At 37.6% G+C, this 18,728-nt stretch overlaps 2 protein-coding genes across 3 annotated transcripts in view; one reads left to right on the plus strand and one right to left on the minus strand.

The window, feature by feature from the left end:
- LOC141436379 (WD repeat-containing protein 47) overlaps positions 1 to 15,005 on the minus strand; it is a 111,220-nt gene extending 96,215 nt beyond the window's left edge. The window contains exons 1-3 of one of the 2 annotated variants that reach the window (XM_074099329.1): positions 14,664 to 15,005; positions 9,815 to 11,301; positions 8,150 to 8,242 (exon numbers count right to left, since the gene is read on the minus strand). In XM_074099329.1, the coding sequence (XP_073955430.1) occupies positions 8,150 to 8,242; positions 9,815 to 11,274 (1,553 nt within the window). In that variant the 5' untranslated portion in view covers positions 11,275 to 11,301; positions 14,664 to 15,005. Of the gene's footprint in view, positions 1 to 8,149; positions 8,243 to 9,814; positions 11,302 to 14,406; positions 14,492 to 14,663 lie in introns of those variants that run through there. The other variant, XM_074099337.1, reaches the window with a different exon arrangement.
- Positions 15,006 to 17,937: 2,932 nt separating this feature from the next.
- LOC141436405 (dnaJ homolog subfamily C member 11) overlaps positions 17,938 to 18,728 on the plus strand; it is a 30,419-nt gene continuing 29,628 nt past the window's right edge. The window contains exon 1 of the mRNA XM_074099366.1: positions 17,938 to 18,134. Coding sequence (XP_073955467.1) covers positions 18,066 to 18,134 — 69 coding nt within the window. The 5' untranslated portion in view covers positions 17,938 to 18,065. The remainder of the gene's footprint in view (positions 18,135 to 18,728) is intronic.

Here is an 18,728-nt window from a genome sequence, read left to right on the forward strand (position 1 = left end):
AGATTTTTTTTTTTGTGAAAAGTTAAAAAAAAACATCTCAGAAAATAACAAAGATAGGAAGCTGAAACTTACAGGAAATAATACTAGTCATGAGGGCTCTTATTAAAAAAAATACAGTGAACGTTTGATGAAAGGGCCGCTTTTCCATGCAAACACGGCTACGCTCTTTAACTTGCCAGATTTGACCCGCACATACATACATAAATTGCAAGTAAATAAAAGCTTGTAAAATAGAAATGTTCGAATACTAATATCATTGCTAAGTGCAAGCAGTTCAATGACTAAATTGCACTGAAACCGTTAAAACAAGTTGACTGCGCCGGCAAATTGCATAAACGCGTCCCGCTTGTTTGCATACAAGTGGGTGGTTAAGAGAAATTGGCTCGAATGCGGCGGCGTCTAAATAATCAGAACAAATAGCCTGCTCACGTACCGAGAAGCGCTACGGTACTTGCGACGATCTTAGACAGTTAGCAATAAAGCATACTTCATCTGTGTGCAAAGTATGCGTATGATAAGAAGGTAAAAAACGTTCCTACGCTACGGTGGCGCAATTTTATCAACACGTTTCTTAGAAGAGACATTTATTAAGGGGCTGTTTCACCATCCATTGATTAGTGTTAAATGACGGTTAAATGTGATGCGGTCTCCGTCTATTCGAACAAAACAAATAGAGACGGCATCACACCTAACCGCCAGTTAACACTAATCAATGGATGGTGAAACAGCCCCTAAGTCTTCATTGTAGTAGTATAAGTAGGAGTAGTTGCATCCATATGTTAATGTAAGGGTTAAGCTGTTTATCTTAAGTAGTTTATTTCAAACTAGAGTTAACCTGCGGCTCCGCACGCGTAAATCATTAGATACAGCAGTTGAATTTAAATTCCGGGATTTTACAAAATTCCCGTGCGAATTCCCGAAAATTACATCGTGGTTTTTTGACATTGCATTAGAAGCCACTATGCCAAATTTCGTGACTAAGTCCAACGGTTATTATTTCGAGATTTTAACCCTATCCCGTGGGAATATTGGGATAAAAAGTAGACTATGTTATCTACATACCAAATTTCATCTAAATCCGTTCAGCTGTTTTAGCGAGAAGGAGTAACAAACATACATACACACAAACTTTCGCGTTTATAATACCTAGATATTTTCCTAGCACTAACGAAATGTTGTAGGAGTTTGACCAAATAAAAACATCCGACAGTCCTGTTATCGATAAGTACATACCACTTCAACGACAAGACATAAATACAATCACAGACTTAAATCGGCTACCTACCTAGACGTCGCGTGCCACCGATCTTATACAAATTGAACGTAATCCGTACACTTTTAATCCTTTATAATTTGCAATGAATAGTTGTTTACATGGAGCAGCCTAAATGACTCTTTCAAGGTGTATTGTCTTTTTTGTTTGTCTTGATTGTAGTATAAATAAATAAGTAAAAAAAAAACACAAATCCTTTAATTCCTCTACTTACTCTATTCATAGACGTTATATTAAAGTATTTATACAGTTTTCTTTGTATAACCTCTACGACGTTGAAGTTGAAGTGGTATTTATCGATAACAGGACTGTCGATGTTTTTATTTGGTCAAACTCTTACAACATTTTGTTCCTGCTAGGAAAATATCTAAATATAAATTAAGATAAATAGGAAATAGGATCATTCGCTGCAATAGCTCATCCGGTTAAAGTTATTGATACAGAATGTAAAGAATGAGTGAGCCCTAGGGAAATAGTACCCTTAATAAAAGATATCAAATTTGACACCGGAAACTTTAAATACTAGAAATAATATATCGGGAAAAGCATTGGATAATTTCGCACAAGTTAAAAACTAAGCCAATTTCTATTTTTTACTCCAAATTCGTTGAAATAAAACAAATACGAAGTTGAAACCATCTTCTGCAAAACTGCACGTAACACTGTATTTACGTATAGTCGAGGAAACTGAATCGTCATCCAGAGTGGGAACTTTACGAGTACATAGTCAATTTCACTATGATTTCTTTGGCAGGTGCATGGAATGTCAACATGACATCAGTAGCACAAAGGTTCCACCCTAGGCGCGATTCAGTTTTTTTGACAGTGCAGTCGAACCATTTGATTCCTGGCCCACCATAGAACGTTCTCACAGTAAGTGCCATAATAAATTCCCTGGTCGAGCAATTCGATGTCACTATGACTTTTTCTACGAAAAGTTCCACAGTTTTAACGAAAATACAAACTGGTGGTGTCCAGTGTTGTCCAGTGGGTGGTTTAGGGGTATGACACGCAGCACGGAATGCTGAGGACCTGGGTTCGATTCCCAGCGTGTCTCTTTTTCTGGGTTTTTTTCTGTGCATCCATGTTTCAGTTTGTATTTTCGTTGGATGTCACGGGATGACCGTAAAAGTAACAAATTTGGAGTTGAAATAAAAAATACGAAAATATTCCAAAAACCAATCTTAATACGATTCAGTTTGTTCGAGTGTACATAAGCGGATTGGCTCCATTCCCGACGAATCATTTTTACTCTAAAATGATTTCGCTAGTTCGCCCAGAACACATCAAATCCTTCGCATGCTTTGCATTACATAAAATAAAAACAACTTTGCTAGTTATTGCTCTCTTATTTAATAAACCCAAGTTCAAACTTGCGAGGAAAATCATGCAATCGTTCGCTTTACGAATTAGCAATGTTATGCAACTAGCTTAATTTTTCTTGCACATCTAAACTGGAATTAACAGTTTACAAACTTAATAAAAATGAAGGCTTAGCACTGTTAAATTAAATAAAAATACAACAGAAAATGAATTGAGCAAGGTGTCAATTACTGAGCGGAGCGAGGCGAGGTAAATGAACTGTTTCTATTGGTTCACGACAATCACATTCCTCGCAACACATCCTCGCACATTATTGGTGGTAACGCACCTTCAGGCTCAGTGTTGCAAGGAATGTGTTTTTCATGTCATAAAGTCATAAGTGATGGACAGAATCCGGAACACCACGGTGCGCTCAAAAACACGCATAACCGACGTTGGGAAAAAGACTGCTAAGCTAAAATGGGACTGGGCTGGACACGTCTGTCGCATGCGCCCACAAAGGTGGGCTCGCACAGTTACTTGGTGGGTGCCGGAGAACGGCCAGCGACATCGAGGCAGACCGAGAAGGAGATGGCGGGACGATCTGGACACGTACGCAAAGGACTGGCCTGACATTGCGTCAGAACGAGAGGTCGTGTGTGAACGAGAGTTGTGGAGGTCAAGAGGGGAGGCCTTTGCCCAGCAGTGGGACACTATACAGGCTACATTTACCTCGCCTCGCTCCGCTCAGCTATTTCCACCAGATGTGCTGTGCGACGATAGGTAAATGAAGCGTTAATCTGGAGTTTTTTATACTATCCATCAAATCTGTTCACTAGTTTTCAAATACATTATTTATAGCACATATCAACCGTCCGTTGGCACACCATTTAAGAGAAGTTTCCCTGCCGGCCGCGCGGCCGCGTTAGGTATTCGTTTGGGATATTGCTGTGTTTATCCCTCGTGACATAAGCGCTCGCAGCCGTCCCCCCCCCCATGCCTTCCGCAACGACTCCGTAATTTATATCGAGATAGCTGTAGGCTTTTTCAAGATTCGGGACTTTGGGTTTCGTTGTCCTCATTTTATCCGAAAAGTATAGCACAGAAATCAATGATATTTTACAGAAAAGATATTCATTATATTTTCTATGTCTGTGGTTTTTCGATTTTTGTAAAAATGCTTTATTAGTCTGTAATGCTCGTGCAAAGTTGACATCTTTTTTTGCCGACTTTTGAGCTCCTGTAAATCCTGTAATTCTGATGTTACACATTTATATGAAAATCTGAAAAACTACAGGCATAGATAATTACGTCTAGTCCATACTTACAAAATTACATCTATTTCTGTTGCCTAGTTTTCAAATGAGACCGGGACTACGTTTGTATGGAGAATGGAACGAAGAGACTTCTCTTAAGACATTTAAGTAATGAAATGCGAGCAGACTGGGTCATGCTTCGCTTCTCGCGGTAACGATCAATTTGCGAAGTGTGCGCGCAAATTCTATTAACGCCATTAAGTTAGGAACAGAAAGAAATTAATTATTTTTTATTACACAGTTATAATAATAGAGTTATCGTCATTTAATCGCTCGAGACACGGGTCTAGTTTTAAAAATTAGGTGCTTTATACAACATGTCTCCTCTCTGCACAAGAATGAACAGGACGTGATGATTAGGGTATTAGTACCTGGACGACCGAGCTAGGCTCGGGCTAAAACTCGATAATAAGCGTTTTCCCAGAGATAAGACCAAGCTAGATCGATTTGTCATCCCCGAAAACCCCCACAAACCAAATTTCATATATACAAGAATTGCCCGTTTAAAGGTATTAGATAGAAAGATAGATATCTAGTGCCATCCACGAAGACGCGTGATTTTGTCAAAATTAGACATTAATAACATTGTAATAAGAACCACGACACGCGTCATCGTGAATGACTACCTATACTACCCAAACGGAATAGTATCATATAGTATTAATGGATAAATAACTGATTTATGATTTTATACTTCCGCAGGTATATAGTTTTAATTAATACTCTCTCTCTCTGTCTCTCTAAGGAGCTCTACCCGTAATTTTGGTCACTGTCCAGAGAGTAAGAGACACGTTGTATATGGTTTCAATTCATTATCAGTGCGTATATGCGTCCCACTGCAGGGACAGGCCTCCTTTCAGATCATACCGCAGCTTTCACATTGTTACGAGGGTTACGAGGAGCTGCTGAAAAGTTCTAAGCCTAAAGTACTTTAAGGTTGTAATGTGTTAGCGGTACTGGCCACTAAAAAGCAGGGCTTGTAAACCGGTTAATTTTCCGCAGCGGTTAGCGCCACACTTTGAGAGCCTAACCCATAATAAAGGTTAAGCTCGCAAGCACATTGCTCTAACCGGTAAATTTTCCGTAGCGGTTAGAGCCACACTTTGAGAGTCGAACCCATAATAAAGGTCAAGCTCGCAAGAACATTGCTCTAACCGGTTAATATTTCGGAGCGCAATGAGGGAATGAAATCCATTTACCGGTTAGAGACCGCTCCCTCCGTGTGAACGGAGATTTGGGAGAATCACCGCTCGCTTTGCTTTACCCGATTTGTTTGCTTTTCTATGCATGGTATAGACTATTAGTTGACTGTCGTTACTAGCAGTAGTATCCGTAGCCAAACACCGAGTAACCGATTAGGGAGCGCATCGAAATAACGTTCCAAAATAATTTCGTTCGAACGTAACCTAAATAATAACGCTACCAAATAATTTCGTTCGAACGTAACCTTACGTCTTTACACTTTTGCGGTCGCCGCAAGGAGCATGAGGCGAACGACTTAGTACCTATTGGCTCTGTGCACGACATCAGCGCCACCTATCGACTGCAACTTTGCTGGCTCTGAGGCTCGACGTTTTGAAATTTCATCGCGACATTGTGACAAAAATCAAACCTATCACGTATTAATTTATAATAAAAAAATACTTTGATAACATTGTTTGGGTGAATAAAGGGTTGTGAATTCGTTTTAGTTCATTAATTCAATGAGGTAAGTAAAATTTTTTCAAAAGGTGTGTTTTATTTCGGTTATGTCAGGGCTTGTGTACTTCATGTTTTACAACTAACTACTTTACTGTAAAACATAAAGATAAAGCTACTTTAATGGTTTCTCCAAATAATAGTGAACATATATAATTCTTCTAGTACCGCTAGTAATAAATTAAATATCGTTTTCAGATCAAAATGAGTATCATTTTGAAGGCCGGTTTTGCGAGTTCACTCAATACCAAATTTCAACCACAAACCATTCCAAAAGGAAAATCGTTGGTATCTGCTGGAAATGTCCGGGATGTAGAGGAATTAAGAACAAAACAGGGACAGTGTTCAATAATTCAAGCTCGCACCATAAGACATAAGGCAAACATCTATTACTAAAATTAGGTACTTATTTAAGTCTAAACAAATTTCTTTGTTAATGACAGATTCATACGAGTATGACAGATGAAATAAAATTGAAATGAAATGAAATTTTTATTTCGCAGGAGACATACGCAGGTGTTACAAGATGACAGAGCCTACATTATTTCTACTTTTGGCCACTATGAGCGCTGCGATAGATTTCATTACCCCCACTTAGTACTTCGCACCCAGCCAATAATTACCGCTTTAGATTACCAGAAAATATTGGACACGTATTTTCCTTTAATCAATCAGAAAAAATTACAAAAATGAAGCGCGTCAAAGTTGGGAGCGGGTGACGTCACACGAAACTTAAACTGGCTACTCTTCATAATTTTTAAGGGTTCCGTAGTCGACTAGGAACCCATAAAGTTTCGCCATGTCTGCCCGTCTGTCTGTCTATCTGTCTGTCTGGCTGTCCGCGGCTAAGCTCAGAGACCGTCAATACTAGAATGCTGTAATTTGGCATGAATATACACATATTATGATATTAGTCACGCCGACAAAGTGGTGAAATAAAATAACCCTATAGTGTGGTCTCTTTGGTGGTATTTTTGGATAGGTCTTTTAAAACCATTGGGGGGTTTCCCTGACGATTTTTCGATCCAGTGATCTGTTTGCGAAGCATTTAACTTTAAAGTGCAAATTTTCATTGAAATCGAGCGTCCCCCGCTCTAAAATCTAAACCGTTGGGTGAAAAAAAATGAAAAAATTCAGGATTTTAAGTATATCAAATTTACAAGGAAAATTATAACGGACTAGCGACCCGCCCCGGCTTCGCACGGGCAAAGTTAAAAAAAAAACAGCCAAGTGCGAGTCTGACTCTCGTACGAAGGGTTCCGTACTTATACAACATTAGACATTAGCATAAAACGGCAAAAAAACACGTTTGCTGTATGGGAGCCCACCTTAAACATTTATTTCGTTCTGTTTTTAGTATTTGTTGTTATAGCGGCAATAGAAATACATCATCTGTGAAAGTTTCAACTGCCTAGCTATTACGATTCATGAGATACTGCCTAGTGACAGACAACCAGACGGACAGTGGAGTCTTAGTAATAGGGTCCCGTTTTTATTACCCTTTGGGCACAGAACTCTAAAAAGGTCTCTAATCAAGGGCACTTCACACACATTTTTCAGCTCAATTTCTCAAAAACTACACCCGACACGCACGAAGCCGGAACGCGTCAACGTAGAGTAAATACATTTTTTGTTAGATTGATATTTTTAGTTTCGTAATATCTTTTGAATAGAATGTCCTATTTGAATACCTAATTCAAAAAGTAATCTACAGGTATTGAAACCGTCTTGAATATAAATTTGTTTATTTGGATAAAGATTAATACAAAGGTCAACTTTTAAAATGTAAAAAAGCTATCGCGAATTTTTTTGTAGATCTTGATGTATCCCTTAATATCGTAAAACATTTTTTTGTTCTATAATCAATAGTTTCTACAACGCATGCGATGAAAGATGTTTTATGGCAACTTTTTTTACACTTTGAGTTACATTATTGTAGTTTTAGTACGGAACCCTAGTTTTTTCTGTTAATAAATTAAACCAATGGCACTTTGGAATAATTTAGCATTCTAATAGTGAAAGAATTTTTAAAATCGGTCCAGTAGTTTTTGAGTTAATTCGTAACAAACACCAAAAAATACAAAGCTTTCCTCTTTATAATATTAGTATAAATAATATTGCTTGAGAATTACAATACAATACAATACAAATTAATTGAGAATTAATTTTGAGATTTATTAGTAGTTTAAGAGTAAATAGCAGCCTAAGGTATAAAATATACTTAAACTTGGAAGATTCCGTACACAATACGAAATCCTTAGAAAAATATTACTCGATTTTTCGTAATGGCTACAAAACCCTATCTTGGGCGTGGGCGTGTCCGACACGCTCTTGGCCAGTTTTTTGTTTAATTGACAAAAGAAAATCGTATAACCTATTATATGTACTTGGCAGGCAACCAACTCTGAATTTCTTTTGTGCCAATAATCCATCACTTGCTATAATACCACCTATATACAAACATTCACATAACCATTTATAACAAGGAGCACGTGTTTAACATTGTGACGCATTTTAAGCTTTGCAATGACAATGACTAATATAGTGAGTCAATTATTACCTCATAAACGGAGGCTGCTCTTGAAGCTTGACTGGAGTCGTAGGAGGGTACTTCGCACCAGGATTCCCGCCAATTTGTTCTCCCTGGTCCACTCTGGAAATTCAATAAGATCCTTGTTTAGCTACGGAACGATGAAGCTAAAAACAACAGACTGTCCGAGCGAGTTGTCGTCACTCGGAGAATTAGGTCACTTGTTTTTTGACCTTCAGAAATTCAAATCCAAATTGAATGCCATATAAAGAACACTGTAATGAAACTGCATCAATATTTGCTGCGTAGTCTAGATGTAGAAAATACAAACTGAGACATGGATAGTGCTGCTGCATAAGTAGCGTAGTAGAAATAAGAAAGAAAGAAAGAAGACATTTATTCACTTACACCGAAGACACACATATACAGCAAAATTAACAAAAATAAAAAAGGAAAAAATAAAAAATTACAGAAAAACACATGAAAATATTTAATACAATATGCACAATGATGTGTGTCCCCGCGAAAGTGAAACGGTCGCTGACTCAGCATTATGCTGAAGCGTTAAACGCCTGCAGCGCTGATTTTCTGCCAGAACCGTCTGTGACTCATAAGCATAAGCAACCTGAGATATGTATGCATAGGAAAAATTCGTGTCTAGATTCCTGTCCAGCGGTGGTGTAGGGGTTATAGCACGCAGCACGGATTGCTGAGGACCTGGGTTCGATTCCCAGCGCTGGTCTCTTTTTCTGGTTTTTCTGTGCATCCATGTCTCAGTTTGTATTTTCGATATGGTTTCACGGGATACCAGTAAAAGTAACAAATTTGGAGTTGAAATAAAAAATACAAAAAGACTCCAAAAAAACAATCATAGTCTAGATGTGTTTTCTGAAGAAGGTTCTGTGGATGCTTAGTTTTCTGTGAGCCCAAGTTTCGGAGATCTACCGATATGTAATGCGTTACTTTTAATTTTCGTTAACTTTAAGAGAACGTTCAACAGGTCAGATGAAGTTAATATCTTTAAGGCACTAGTGACCTAACTTTTACTGTTTAAAGCTAGAAACACAGAGAGAGCGATGGCGGGGCGGAGTAGCGCGGAGGCGAGTAGTTACCGGTTGTAATATTCGAGCTAACGTGAAAGAGGCCACACAGAATACCGCGCCACGCTATTTCCCGCGCGGTATTCTGTGTGCCCTCTCTCATGTTAGCTCGAATATTACAACCGGTACCGCCTCCGCGCCGCACCGCTCCGCCTCCGCCGTCAGTATGTTTCTAGCTTAAAAATGTTACTACTTTTACAAAAAAAAAAATACTGTTTCCCACACAGCACTAGGCAAAGCCTGCTCTGTAGGTAACCAATTTGCGTGTGGGTTAACAAATGTCAGGCGAAAAGTCGATACATTTTACCATATTAAGTAAAATCTGTAATTAAAGTGGTTTTAATTCGTACATATTTGGCCTAGTGCATAACAAAATACTCTTAGTTCGAACTGCCAAATAAAAGAAAGATGGGGTAGGCAGTAATTCCGTGCTTGTGATTATGACGTTTGAAATTGAATATTTTAAAGCTACATATGTACATGGAAAGTCAGATGCAACAATATCATGAATTACTGGAATTATATGGCAAGACAGAGAAATAACAAATAATAGTTTTAACATATTATAATCGATTAATTATTAAATAGTACTCACCCTTTCTGCCTTACATCCGACGAGCAAAGATTGCGCAGGTAATCGTCACATTCGCGCTGCTTCTGTATTTGATACTCTTTAAGGAGTTCTCGTCTGAAATCACCCTCCATAGCAGGTAGTAATGCTGACTCGGGCTGTAGAGGCGTACGCTCTGCAAGCGAAGAACGTTCGGTCGACGCGGCCGTCGTTGATATAGACGTCGACGCTGAATAATCCTGTCCTCTATGCTCCGGAGTCGTGGCATTCGATGCTCCAACACTGTTCGTCTCGTTCGACTTGCCCGTGAACTCTCCAATCGGCTTCAATTTCTCTTCAATAGGCTTCAACGTGTCATCTAGATCGGCGAAGATGCTGCCACCGTTGTTGTTATCAAACAATCTATCGACCGAAGTGTTCATAAGTTTGCTACCTTTTATGCCTGTGAGGTGGAAGCCCGCAAAGCACGATGAGGACGGGCCGTAGTCGATCGCAGACAGTGCCATTACAGCGGGGTGCCGCGGCGCGCCGTCCGGTAGCGGACGCAGCGACCGCGTCATAGCATCAGCGGCCGAACGCGGCCTTCTGAACGGCATCGCCAAATGTGGGAACGTGCGCGGCTTAATTGGCGTCACCAACATGTGCTCCGTCCACGACGTGTGCAACGAAGGACGCTCTAATTTCTCCACATCGACATTCAACATTCGTTGCTCGAACGGCACGCTGAACGTTTCCGCTGGTATAGACTGCAGCCACGATAACAGACTCAAATCGGACTCGTCGAAACCCGACCCGTCAAGCAATCTGGAGAAATTGACCTCATTCGATTGTGCCTCTTTAGAACCCGTAGCTTTAGCCTGACAATAATTAACGCAGGACTCGTACAGTATACCCTTAATAAGCAGTTGCATCAGCCGATCATTCTTTGCGCATTTGGAAACCGTGCCACTGGATTTCTTGTCGCACGGCAGGAATTGTTCAACTAGAGGATAAACCTCGCGGAAGCACTGTACGCGCGCGTTGCTCGGATTCCATTTTTTGAATTGTGCGTGATCCGTTATACTTGGTAAAGTTAGGAGTAAACATAAATTAGAATATTCTTCCTTAGAGGGCGCTAGTTTTTCTAAATCACTTAACACTTTGACGACCTCGTCTACTATATTTTCTACGTTGTTGTACGCTTTGATTTCTGATCTTATGCATAGGAGTTCGATGTATTTGTGTCTGAGGATTGCGTAGTTGAATTTGTCGGCTTCGAAAGCTTTAAGTGCGCTGAGTGGTTGGATGAATTCTAGGACATCGTCCCACTGTCCGTCGAGGATGAGCTGTCGAAGGAATAGGACGTCGTCAGCGAAGTTGCCGTTAATGACACCGGTTTCTCTCTCCAGCGACAGTTGGGTGATGTGGAGGTCCCTATTATGCAAGAACTCTAAAGAGAGACGCACGACATCGTCCTCTCGCAGATTAAGGTGTGTCGACGGCATCTTGATACTATGTAGGTTTAATTCGATCTAAAACAATAGGAAACATTATTCTTTCTCTTTTTCATAGATTCTTACACAACTTCAACTACAAAGTTGAACATGCATTTATCATGCAATACCAATTCTATAGAATTCTATATTCTAAACCGACCAATTAAATGAAAAATTTATGAGTTGGAACAGTCTTTCATGCAGTCATACAAATTATGCAGAAGCTCCGTTTTTCTTGAGTTAAGTGTGTTATTTCTTTTGGATATTCCAAAACAGTTTTACTGTGTTTAAAAATATTAAAACTGGATAATCCACCAACCCGGGTATAACTATGAAACTGTTTTATTTTTTAACAATCAAGTCAATTTCTGGAGACAACTAATTCAAAAATCACAATATGCATATGTACACACTCACACACATGCAAACATTTAACTGAGCGCAGTTAAATTTAAAACTAGAAGAGTTATGATATGGATAATTAATGCATTTTCTAATCCTTTCACTGAACCTCCACCAACACAACACACATGTGTTTATATAAGACCAAATGAACTAATTATTATAATATTAAACTAATCTATTCCTTATGTAACAATGTTTATCACATGATTCTACAATTATGATAAATATGATAATTTGGAAAAAAATATATATCAAAGATTGGAATAGGGCTATGCAGAGTCGAAAAGTGGTTTACCCCTGGCTGGGTAGAAAATAAATTAATAATAAAACATAAAAAATTACAGTGTTTGATTTGATTGTTGTTTTATTTTTTATTTTTACTGTACTTTTATTTTTTGCAACCTTGGTCAAATTTGTAAGTCACAGGCACAACATAACTATTTAAAATTATTATTTTAGAGTGATTCAAATGCTATAAAAAAAAAAATTACATTATGACCAAACATAGCACTAAAGGAGGCATTTTGTAGGCACGTCAGTTGGTAGCGTTTACAAAAAAAAAACAATTAATTTTCTAGTTGTCAGAAGAAAGTATTCATACTTAGTATTTTTACTCCTTACTTATTAGGTACTGTACCAAAGCCTTTGTGGGAATATAAACTAATATTTTTTTTATTATTTAAGCAAATTAAAATTGGTTAAATTTCGATATTACATTATTTCGACATAATGGGTTAAAATACTAGGTCATTTATAAATACTTCATATGGGTACTTGTATAATAAAATGTATTTTTTGTAAATGTTACCAACTGACTGACTGATTGTCCGCTAAATGCCTCCTGTAGTGCTATGTTTGATTATGACTTTGGACAACTTGGTAAAGATCAGCAGATAATGAAAGCAGAAAGTATTGTAAGTGTTTAGTTACTAATGGAGCTATTGCGTGAAACTTTTTTACAACTCATAGACAACATTCTTCATTAGAAATATAGTCCTTTGCTCCGGTTTAGAAAGAGGAAGCTTAAAACTTTGCAGGCTTCATAGAAGGAAATTACTAAATGAAATCTCAGGCCATTGCTTGAGGCTCTGGAGTCCGGGCAATCATCATACTGGCCATTCCTTCAAGCAAAAGAATATTAACAACTTCCCTATGTGTTTTAAATAAATAAGGGTAGTAAATTTCTGTTAAAAATTTCATTTTTAACTAGCTGTTGCCCGCGGCTTCGCCTCCGTTGTATTTTTTCTGTATTTTATTCCATAAAAACCTTCTCCTGACAGCAACGAACACAGCAAAAAAAGAAATAGCGAAATCAGACCAGTCGTTCCCGAGTTTTGCGCTTAGCAACATATTTTACAATTCATTTTTATTTATAAAAAAAAAAAAATAGATACAAGCTTTTTTTACTGACTAGTTTTTGTTGAATGTACTTGCAATGTCATTTAAACTGCATATCCATACCTCAAGTTGGTATGATTAACCATTGAGGAGTTTGATCCTGCAAAGACGATCCTAGCAGCACCCACAAGATATTGTCATCAAATTTACATAAGTATGTCAAATTACAAGTCAATGAGGGCTATCGCATGTTTTTTTTTTTTTTTTTATTCGACTGGATGGCAAACGAGCAATTCGCCACTAGAGGCGCTAGTGTAGCGTGAGGTCTCCGAAATGTCAAATCTCATAGTTTTTGGGTGAGCTATGCGGGTTTATTTATAATTAAAAAAAAATTGTGAATATTTTGCAATATCTGACATTAATTATGGAAAATATGCGTTCCGGGGCAATGAATGTATGTGTTTTAAGACAGTTTTGTCTTTCGAAAACCTTTGTCCTCCCTTTTTTCCGAACAAAACGGTGACTATGCAACACTGTGGCATGCTCGATATTTTTATGGTACGGTTTTAAGGTGTATTAAATATGATTTTAATCTAAACTTTGTTTTCACGCCCGTAATAACAGACTTTGAAAGCCATACTTAAAAACCTCACACAACAGTGTGCCAAGTGAGACAAAAAACGATAGCCCTCATTGATCCGCTGGAAGTGGGTCAAATTTAGCTTCCACGATTTGACCCAAACAAACAAATAAATAAATAAACATGGCAAGCTAAAGAAAAGCTTATAAAAAAGAAAGCTGGTGAAAAGAAACAAAGAAAACAATTATTTGTCACAACATAGGAAGAAAGGATAATAATAAAAGATAAAGAAAATAAAATAATAGCTAGATCATAACACTATAATATCTGAGTACTGAATAATATTATATTATCTTGTTAGTATAATCTGAATTAGCTTGATTGACAGCCCAACCAAATCTAATAAGATACACAAATAATATGCATATATGCAAGCTATGCATAAATTTGCTGCTGTATTACAACTTTAAAACTAGTTTAGGAAGACAGTAATAGACCACTTGGCATGATCTTGAAATGTCTTAGATAAAAATTCTAACATTAAAAAAAACAATTTAAAAGAGACTCCTTGAGTAGTTGGTACTCATGGGCAGCGGTGTTCACTTCCCATCAGATGACCTGCTTGCTCATTTTCCTCCCTCTCATAATAAAAAGAATAGGTTGGCCGCCAAAGTAAAATGTAGGGCAATCAGGTAAACAAATTGTCAGATTAAGTTAATCAGTGTTGTATTAGTGAATAATGTATTCCCCTAGGCAGTAAGCCCGCATGCTATATACTTAGCAAAATTACTGGTGCATCTCTGACAGATCCCACATACCGCAAAGAGAAAATGTATTTAGATTTTTTACACAACACCGCGCACCAAACTAGCGAACTATAATACGATAAGTATCGGCTCAAGAACAATCACCACCTACACGCTTTAACAACACCATAAAAGACTGCCATCCGAGGCCACTGTCAAACCTCACTGAACATAATAACATGCAAAATAACAAGTAACAAAACTAGATACAAGATTCCGACATCATCGTTTTACAGTTAAGTATTAAAAAATTATATCTAAATGTTTACCTTGTTACGCCTTATGGGTGTCCTGCGTGGCAATACGATGCACTAACACACTCGCCTGCCCACATTTAGCACGATATTTATGAAAAATTAATAAATGTTATTTATTTTTTTTCATTTTTTCCCTGGTGAGAGTTTTCGTAAGACATACATGCACGGACATACACGCATGTGTATCTACTTACCTACTGACTGGCTGTAGTCGGTTCGGTCGTCGGACCGGACGAATCAGCAGTGCTACTACGAAACTCGAAACTCGAAGTTCGTATCGTGCGATCTCTGTGACACTTATAGTCTTTAATACGAGAGCGAGAGGGACGGTACGCTACGAACTTCGAGTTTCGTAGTAGCCCTGAAGTCAGATATTGGAACTATTTGGAACGTATCGTATCGTATGGGGAATGTCTATGCCCTCTGCTTGACAGACAGCTTAGAGTCAGCCACAGATTACTAATGAGGGCTATCGCGAGCTAGTGTAGCGTGACAAATCTCATAGTTTTTGGGTGAGCTACGCACTGCATAGCAAGTGCGGGATGCTGTGAATATTTAGGGACTATGCAACACTGAACTCGATCGATTTTAATGGATTTTAATCTAAACTTGTTTCACGCCCGTAATAACAGACTTTGAACTATTTCAAAACACGCAACAGTGCGCCATCTGCTGACAGACAGCGATCAGCCACAGATTACTAATATGTAGCTGTGTCAGCTTAGAGTCTAAAGGCGCACCCACATGCAAATCGCTCGTCGCTCGTTTCCAACGTCAAATCTGCAGGGCTACTACGAAACTCGAAGTTCGTGTCGTGTGGTCCCTCTCGCTCTCGTATTAAATAGTGTAAGTGTCAGAAGGAGTGTCAGAACTTCGAGTTTCTAGTTTATATAGCGATAAAGCTGAAAATGTTAAGCTTTGTCGCTGGAAACAAAAAACCTGTTCAAATTCGGCAAAAAACACTGTCATTTCTTTTTATTGCTCTCCAATTCGTTTTATTTGTACCACTGCCACGACTATTAAATGAAATTAAAAAGTCACCTTCCTCTGCTGTTTGAGACGTTAGAAATTCAAAATCACATTTGAAATGGGGTCACGTGACCAGATTTATCGCAAGATGAACTCTGAAGATGAGCTCTGGTTGAGTTCGAAACGCGTCAGTGTATTGTGGTGGTGGTGATAGATGGGTTTGTGTGATTTGTGTGTATTCTTACAGTGTGGAGGTGGAGGAACTGCATGAACACGCATATCTTGCATAAACTTAGCTATCATAAGGTCGCAGGAGAGCAAAGAAATTCTTTTAGTTCAGATTTATCGCTGCAAACTAGCGACGAGCGACTGCATGTGGCCGCACCTTAAGACAGCCTATAATATAAAGCTATGAATGCACCGTAATACTACATTTACACGCTTGTCAAGCTTCGGCAAGCTCTCAAGAGCACAAGCGTGTAAACGGCCCGTTTGCCGGGCCAGAAGCGTTACTAAGAAATTCGAAAATAAAAGTTCATGTCGTACCGTTACTCACTCTCGTATTAAATAATACAAGTATATGCGTCGCATGTCGTGTCTAAGTTCTTTCAAGTAACTAAGTGTGCAATAATGTTCGCCGTACATCAACGTACCTACTTGCCATACAGAGAGAAGCTAAGTGTGTACTTTTCTTGAAAAATAATAATTTGTAGTTTGACCCAGGTCAAGGTCGACTTTTCTAAATATTAAAAAAACTATGGCCTTTTGTCACCTGGGTGTTTTACTCTTACATTAGTAATGGGTTAAACTTTGGATATTACTGATAAAACAGAATGTCACTTTTTAAAGTAAAAAAAAAAAACACTGTGCGCTCGAGTCTCAAAGGGCTAACAATTTCAGCTCATTTAGACTAAGTGCCGGCCAAGCACCCGCAGGTGTTCCTGCACTCCGACTTCTGGCCGGAGGGTATGGTGCTCCGTCGCTTTAGGGTAGCGATGAAGAAGACTTTCAAAGAGGGAACACCCAAATACTCCGAAATATTTTATTCCGAATTTGCTAATTCCGATTTTCAAAACTCCGATTTTCACAATTCCTAAGACATATAATTCCGATTACTTAAAAACACGAAATTTATTTTTCCGAATTTCAAAATATCGATTTTTTTTATATCAGATTTTTAAAATTCCGAAGAATGAAAATGCACGAAATGTTATTGGCCCGTAATACAGTATTCCGATTATCAATTTTCCGAAATGACATCGCTAATTCGGAAATATAACATTCTGCAAAATGAACTTCTTGGTTTTAATAATCAGAATCTTGATTTTAAATATCGAATTAATATCAATCAATTTAGATAAATTGACCTGCATGCCATAACTGCGCGGAATAGGAGCTCCGTCACATTGCTGAAAATCAATAACAGTAAATACTGTGTTAGGCCAATCTAAACCACATAGCTTAAGTTAATAAGTCGAGATTTATTATTGATCGGTGTAATGATATTCGGAATTTTGAAAATCGGTATTTTAGTAATCGGAATTCGTATTTTTGATATTTCGGATTATTATTGAGTCGGACTTCTTATTGTTCGGTTTATTAAAATTCGGAATTTTGAAAATCGTAATTTTAAACATTTTTTTTTTAAATTTCGGATTTATAAAAATTGGAGTTATGAAGAATCGGAATAGTCATATTAGGAGTTTTAAAATATTCGGAATTATAAAAATCGGTATTTTGAAGTTCGTGATTCCGTCTTTCGGAATTTGGTTTTTCGTATTTATGTAGTGTACCCTTTCAAAGATCCCTAATTAGTTTTTTTTATGTCTTTTTGTGCACCTATTATTTTTTTGTATGATTAGATTTTTACAGCGCATTGGTGTTTCAACTGTAATGCTGTATTTTTTTGTTGACAAATATAAATAAATAATAAATAAATATAGGTATGTCATACGACATCACCTCTGTTGGGCTACTACGAAATTCGAAAATCTCTCTGACACTTATACTATTTAATTCTAGAGCGAGAGGGACCGCACGACCGACACGAACTTCAACTTATGAATTTCGTAGTAGCTCTGCTGGTGTCATTTTAGAATGGAACTTGTATGTTATAATTAAATTAAATCCTGTCTCCATAGATGTGGTCGTTTCATTAGCTTGAGCGAAATCACAGATTACAAGAATTAGTACGAAATACTGTGTTTGTACTGCGTTAAAATAGTAACGTTCTGGTACTAGAACAATCTAATAGCTTGTAATCGCCCTTTTATACGAAGAAGAAAAGTCCAGGGATGAAAAGTGTACTCTATGGAATCTGAACATTAATTCGACACTGGCGACCCCGCTGTCAGTGCGGCAGTAAAATAAATTAATTATAATCATTCTTAGTACACCAACGATTGAAATTTTTTAGGTTTTTATTTTCATTTTAAATTATATAAAATGGAAGAAGAAGGGGAAAGTATTTTATTAGAAGAGAACTATTACCAGTTACTTAATGTTTCCAAGACGGTAAATATATTCTTGCATATTTCGTCAAAGAATTGCTTATTTTTGATTATAGTTATTATATAACGTCAAATATGATTATAAAGTCTAATTTTTTTGTTACACACTTATTAATCCGCATGGTGTTTATATTGGAAGATGCAGTTGTAGTTCCTGCATGTTTATAATTTAGCTGATCGAGGCAATCAGAACTTGATATTGTGTCATAGAATTTTAGGTTAGAACCGGCGGTGATAAGGTCAATACGCCTTGGCAGAAAGACTTGAATTTTTAAGTTATAGTTTTTTAAGTTGGTACTACATGATATTACACTTTATCAATATAATTTATCAATAAAACCTGAAATTAGGGAGATATCTTGTTTTGGGAATTGTAGTAATGCAGCATGTTTGACTGTGCATACTTAGGTTTTCCTAGATTGGTTCAAAGTTAATTCATAAGATATGGAAGGACCTGGACTGGGCTCCTATGGTTGTCGTTTCGAATTTTATGATCCAGTTCTGAGACAGAAATTATTAACCATGTGATGTAACAGTAACAGACGTTAGTTTAAAGCAATTTGAAATGTTTTTAATGATGAATTTGGACTAAATTTTA

This window comes from Choristoneura fumiferana, chromosome Z, assembly GCF_025370935.1.
Source record: "Choristoneura fumiferana chromosome Z, NRCan_CFum_1, whole genome shotgun sequence".
NCBI lineage: Eukaryota > Metazoa > Arthropoda > Insecta > Lepidoptera > Tortricidae > Choristoneura > Choristoneura fumiferana.